The sequence below is a fragment of the Erigeron canadensis genome, chromosome 4 (assembly GCF_010389155.1).
Source record: "Erigeron canadensis isolate Cc75 chromosome 4, C_canadensis_v1, whole genome shotgun sequence".
NCBI lineage: Eukaryota > Viridiplantae > Streptophyta > Magnoliopsida > Asterales > Asteraceae > Erigeron > Erigeron canadensis.
The window spans coordinates 34652980-34660077 of NC_057764.1; the positions used below are offsets into that span (position 1 = coordinate 34652980).

The 7098-nt window shown below is 33.9% G+C and overlaps 1 protein-coding gene across 1 annotated transcript; it reads right to left on the reverse strand.

The window, feature by feature from the left end:
* Positions 1-3085: 3085 nt before the first annotated feature.
* Positions 3086-4442, reverse strand: LOC122596752 (probable leucine-rich repeat receptor-like protein kinase At1g35710). Its single transcript, XM_043769382.1, has one exon. It carries the CDS (start codon positions 4436-4438, stop codon positions 3269-3271), a length of 1170 nt encoding a protein of 389 aa, XP_043625317.1. The 5' UTR covers positions 4439-4442; the 3' UTR covers positions 3086-3268.
* Between the last annotated feature and the right edge of the window lie 2656 nt (positions 4443-7098).

Sequence of the window (7098 nt, forward strand, 5' to 3'; positions counted from 1 at the left end):
TGACGTTTGGATAATATTTCATAAACTTTGTATAGACACATGTAGGAAGATGTAACAAGATTGGACCAGTAACCGGTTAAACTGAGAACCATAAAACCAACACTTCGGTTGAAAATAGTTAATACATTTGCATCATACATCCGATTGAAAAATGATAAAAGCCATCTAAACAAAATCGTCAAAAAAACATGATAAACCATCAAATTTCACGACTTCACTATGATACATGCCTACATGGCATACATAAGAGATAAGACCTTACCGTCCTATTTTAAATCCAAACACAATAAATTAATAAGAGTATGTCACGAAATTAACATCAATGACATAAATAACTTCTAAAAGGCTAGTTATCAAACTAGCAGAGTGAACATAATTCGGAAATCGGAAATATAATATAACGGTCCAAGTTTTGCATAAGCTATAGCTTGTCATATTAGATCGAGGAGCGTAACACCACCAGATCAAAAAGGGTAACACCCGTCGCTAATAATGCGGGCCCCATGTCTTAGCGGAGGTCCTGTCAGTGTCAGAGTATTAATGGCGACATCGCCACTAATGCCCTGATAGGGTTGACTTTTGTCCGGTGATGTTACTATGTGCCTATTAGATTTATTATGGACAACATAGATTTATTATGGACGTTGTTGGAAATAATATCGGACCCAGTTGTGCAGGAATGCTTTGACCATTGGTCACCAAACTCCACTAATAAATGTAAAGCTACCAGTTGGTGGCCCATCAAAAAACCCCACTAGATACTAATAATAATAGTAGTAAAATTGTTAATTGCTACTCGTATTTACTAACCACATACTGTATATAATACGTAGTAATTTAATGGTAGTACATATACATAAATATTAATTATCACATCATGGTCTATTAAATATAAGTATCATATCTATATCGCTATATATGTGGACTTCGGTGGCTTCACCAATATAATCTAACATGCTTAGTCTTACAAATCAAAAACTTAAGTCGACACTTTTGTAATTTGTTGGAATGAATAAAAATGAGAACCATAAAATAAAATAATTAACTGGATTGGATTAGTAGTTAAAGCTTTTATCTCTGAAAACAGAAGTCATGGGTTTGATCCTCATGTCCAGCAAGGATAGGGGTCATTTTCTACTTTTGATAAAACCTGAAAGCTGCATCTCTATTTTTGACAGGGGTAAGAATATTTACATCTCAACATCTCCCATACACCGTCAAAGACGGTATTTAGGACTCAAAATTCATAGAAAACGGTATTAGAAGTTAATTTTAACCATAAAATAAAATATAAATGATGTGTAGATACTTATGGCTACATAAAATTAAACCCTTTATGGGCTTTATGATAGTTTACTACAATTACGACTTAGAATTTAACTTTTTACGAAAAAATTCATGGCTCCATCCCTAGATAATATGTGAACTTTTGTTTATAAATCTAGCATTTTTCATTGACAATTTTATTTAATGGTAAGGTAAAATGAAGAAATACCACAAACATACTTTTATATGAAGCTAATAAAGTGGTGATCATATCGTTTAATTACTAACGAGATTAAAGCCAACAAACCGATATATGCATTTTCTTCTCTTTTTTATAAACATGAATATTATCTATTCATTTTGCTAGCAGATTAATCATAAAGGTTCTAATTATTTCGATACTAAAATGGCAGAACCATAACGGATGACCCCCAACCATAAAAATACTAGTTTCCCAAATGTTAAAACCTACGTGTCATTTAAATAAGAGTTAATTATTGAAATGGTACCTCACGTTTGCGTCATATTACTGGTTTCATACCTTTCCTTTCGAAATTACGCTGATCATACCCAACGTATGCAAATCTCCACTCGGACCATACTGGAGGCTAACGCCGTCAGCTGGCCGTTAAAACCTCCCCAAGTGACTTGCACGTGAGGGGTAAATATGTAATATTGCATTTCCTAATTACTGAAATGGTACCTAACATTTGCATGATATTGTTGGTTTCATACCTATATGTTTCTTAATTACTTAAATGGTACATAATGTTTAGTTATTAATTTTTTTATATTTTTTTAATTTGTTTTATTTTTCTTTTATAAAAATTCTTCAAAACTTGTTATAATTTAATGAAAATAGTCAAAATGCACCTATAATCCACTAAAAAATAATACCAAATAGTTATTTCATAACAAAATATAAGTTTTAAAGTTCACGAATAACCAAAAATAGTAATAAAGTATCATAAAAATAATTTTTTTTAAAAAATAAAATTTTCTTTTTTAAAGTTTCGGAAATACCGCAACGGTAATACCAGAAATATCCAGGAATACTAGAAATATCAGCTGGTATTTACGGGTATTTAAAACATTGCTTTAAGCGTCGTGTCGCAGTAAATACTGACTTGTATTTCTGGTATTACCATTGCGGTTTTCCGGAATTTTTTCAAAAAAAAAAATTTCCTCACAAATTTTTTAAAAATTGTTTTATGATACTTTATTGCTATTTTTGGTTATTCGTGAACTTTAAAACTTATATTTTGTTATAAAATAGCTATTTAGTATTATTTTTGAGTGGATTATAAGTGTATTCTGACTATTTTTATTAAACTGTAACAAGTTTTGGAGAATTTTTAAAAAAGAAAAATTAAAAAAATTAAAAATTAATAACTAAACATTAGGTAACATTTAAGTAATTAAGAAACATGTAGGTATGAAACCAGCAATATCGTGCAAACGTTAGGTACCATTTAATTAATTAGGAAATGCGATATTACATATTTACCCCTCACGTGCAAGTCACGTGGGGGAGGTTTTAACGGCCAGCTGACGGCGTTAGCCTCCAGTATGGTCCGAGTGGAGATTTGCATACGTTGGGTATGATCAGCGTAATTTTGAAAGGAAAGATATGAAACCAGTAATATGACGCAAACGTGAGGTACCATTTCAGTAATTAACTCTTTAAATAATCTAACGTGTGGACTATAAAACTTGGAATATGCAAATCAAGAGCCGACCATCTTATATATATAACGTTATATTAAACTTTAAAAGATATAAATATTTACAAGAAAATTTTCACACTACATACCTAATATATATAATTTTGTCAAAATAAGATTAATAAAGTATATCTGTGTAATACAATAACATAGACGTGTGAATGTGTGACACATAAAAGTTATTAATATCTAAACATTGCTAAAAATCAATATATTACTTTACTAATAATTATATTGTACTAACAAACAAACAGAAAACATGGACTGACATTCTGACACTATGACTTTGGTTTCGCTTTCCCACCACCAACAACATATTGTGATTTCTGACAGATCGATGATGGCTTTTGCGACTTTACACAAAGTTGCGAAGATATTGGACACATTTTCAAACAATTGTCACCTAAGCTCCCGGAAACCATCGATTTTGCGGTAAAAAACTCTTGTGGTGGAAGCCCACTTAAGTAATTTCCATCCAAAAATAACCGCCTTACTTTCGCGAATTCAGCTGGAATCGGTCCGTGTAATTTGTTGTAGCTAAGCGAAAGTGAAGAGAGTAATGGGTAGGTTGAAAAGTTGGGCGATAAGTTCCCAACAATATTGTTATATCCTAGGTCGATAGCAATTAAATTGCTTTCGACTGGTTTTGGGATATTTAAATTTGTGAATTTATTATAAGCAAGGTTTACTTGTTGTAAAGATGGTTGGAGAAAAAACCAATTTGGTATTGTTCCCGTTAAGGAGTTGTTGCTTAGTTCGATTACTTCAAGATTTTCGGTTATGGTATAGGATAATTTTGTTAAATCGCCTGATAATGAATTTGATTTGATCGCAAGTTCTATAATGTTTATCGGGAGGGAAGGGATTGGGCCCGTGAGCCCGTTGAAACTTAGATCGAGTCGAGTTAATGCTAGTAAGGAATGAAATGTGTCTGGGATGGACATGGTTAAGGAGTTGTGAGAAATGTCGATTGTTTGGATTGATTTAAGATTTGAAATGGAAGGTGGGATGGGGCCCGAGAATAAATTAGAACGAAGGTTGAGAGTTTGGAGATTTGGGAGGGAGAATAGGGAAATTGGGATTGGGCCGGAAAGTTTGTTATCTGATAAATCGATAGTGATGAGTTGGGTGAGTTGGGAAATGGATGGGGAGAGGGAGCCCGTGTAACCGGCTCGGTCGAATGTGAGTTGGGTGATTCGGAATTCAGAGCAAGAAAGGCCACAAAGGAAATGTGTGATGTGTGGGTTTTGGCAAGGGTCTGAGGTGAAGTTCCATGAGGCCAAACAAGAGTATGATGGGATTGAGTTGGGATTGATTAAGGATTTTATTGCTTTTAAGGCAGATATATCGGAGGGAGATGTTGTGGTGGCGGTTGCGGTGATGATAGTTAAGAAGAGGAGGAAGGTGGTGGTGGAGGAGAGCATGGTAATAATGAGGGAATGATGCATTTAGTAAATGATGATGAAAGGAATAGGGGTTTTATTGAGGAAGTTTTGGTGGTTGTGATTGGGGTAGGGACTGACAGTAGTATTACCCACTTGGAGAGTTGGATACGGACGAAATATGTAATAATTCATTTAACACTTACATACGGAGTATATGTGTATGTAAATTAATTAATGTTAAAAAGATTGAAGATATAAATTCACTCTGGGTATCCCAACCACATCTTTTGGTATTCCAATCAGAAAGTGTGGGCCCCATGTCTATAATGGTATATATGATAGAGTAAAAAGCGGGCCCTGTCATTAATAATCTGGTCGAGTTACCAACATCATGTTCAGGATATCAGCCGCCTATAAACTTATTCATTTGATATTTAATCCTTGGGACTGTTAATTATAAAAGATTGGAAAAATTATTTATGTGCACACAAACAAGATCTACTTAAATGGTATAAAGAAAGTATAAAATAACTTTGTTTAATGCAATATGACTCTCTGAATACTTTAATACATAACCAATCGGCAACAGGAATGGTTTGGGGGTTGAGAATTGAGATTTGTTAGGATAAAGGCATGTTATAAATACTGTTCAAAAAACAAAAAAGGCATGTTATAAAAAGTTGGTGAACCTCTACTCTATTAATACAAGTATCTCACTATCTCAGTTCTTCTTTTTTGATTATCTGTTACAAAAAGAACACTATATGCAATTTAATATGAACACATGAAACTTAACTAACTCTTGCACTAAAAAATAGATTGACTTTTATTTTTACATCACCAAATTTATGGTGTTTTATAGTGTTGCAACATAGATTGGTAGTTTGTAAATAAAAAGATGATTCACGTATCGTCACCCTATAGTAATCTTGATTTAGCATGAATGGGTGATGACAATATATAAGTGAAATGTTTGTTAAAGCTACTATTTATCTTAATTGGAAAATGATAAATCTTTTTAAAATATTAGCCTAAAAATTATCTAAAATTGTATGAATATAACATGTAAATTCTATTAAATTTCTAATATTATCTTATTATTAAATTTCTAATATTATCTTATTCTTTAATTTTTTTCAAATGTCATTATGTTATTGTTAGGGCTAATAAGTTGGAGTGTGTTGGCTCATGCAAAGTTTGTATGGGTGATACGTTCTGTAATTTGGTTTATATATAGAGATATGTGCAAATAATAGCAAAGGATCACATTTTGGTACATAATGTGATGTTCCCTGTTTTATTGGCTTTTAGAAAGGTACTAACCAATTTTGTTTTTCTATTCAACAAGTTGTACAATTTAATCAAGTGTGTGCAGTGCACATGTGCCATGTCCTTAAATTAGTGTGATGTTGAGAAAAGAGAACGTCAATACCAGAGTGCTTTTTCCCCTATACTGCTATACATTTACTAGAAATATATATATGTATGTGAGTCGAATGTTTCAGATTGTTTAGCAAGAATACATAGTTAAAACTTAAAAGTTTGGCGGTGATGGTTACCAGCTTCATCGATCGGCAACTTTGTATATTGGTGACCGTAATGTTGTGAGTCTTTGACTGTTTGAAGTTTTCAAATTCAAATCCGAGCAATGACGTTTAATTACAAACCCACAAGAATTAAGACAAGTAATATTATCAATTTATCATTTGTCAGTAAAACAAGGTTCTGTAAGACAGTAAGACCCGTTTTGTTGGGGACGGCTGGAAGCCTGGAAACCTTTTAAATCAAGATAGGGCGCCGTTTTAAGAGACTAATTTAGAGCCCATTATCCAAGATTGGGCCACAAGAACCACTAGTGGACTGGCCCATAAGACACATGATCTAACTTACATCACTCATGAGTCATGTAACATTTTTTTTTTTAACGGCAGTGGTGATTGAACTCAGCGACATTGCCTCTTCATTGTCCGGTATAAATCGAACATGTCACCAGCACAGTCAATATTCGAGGGCATGACTGACGGTGGAAGTCTCACTACCGTTTTGGTGGGAAACCAGGTAAATGCTAGAGAAAACCCCCATGCTCCACCTCATTGGCAATGACTTTCCAATATAAATTGCATAGGTGTTGAACCCGTGACCAACATTTGACTGAAAGACATAAGGGGCATTAAATGTCCAATTGGGCTAAATCCCAAGGACATGTAACATGTCTTTTTATTTTCTCTTATCCATCCCTTTTACTTGAATGCCCAATTTTATAAGCTTTCACACAATGAACGACTTTGGCCCGATGATGATGAACAATGCGGGGGTGGTAGTGGTCGACTGACTCGACTCCGGATTCCTCACGTCGTTAGCCACGACACCGCCAATGTTTCCAGCCACTACAGACACTCTATTACTAGTGACACTGTTCTTTGATGAAATCTTAAAGGCGTGCGATTACGTGCAAGTTCTAAGCCACCATTAATTAGAAGACATCTTTGACGTTCAAAGCTGGTTGTAGATTCACAGTTTCACACTGTTAGCCTTTTAGGCCTATCAAAAGTATGGCCCAAAATGTAAATGGTATGGACTATACATGAGCCCAAGTTCATCCAAGTCCAAAAGCTTGTAATTTGGTCAACTTACTTGAAGAAATATTCATGTAATGTACAAATGAAATACTCGTAATCAATAAAAGCTTGCAAGTTTGAGTGGGAGTTGGACAATACATCCAT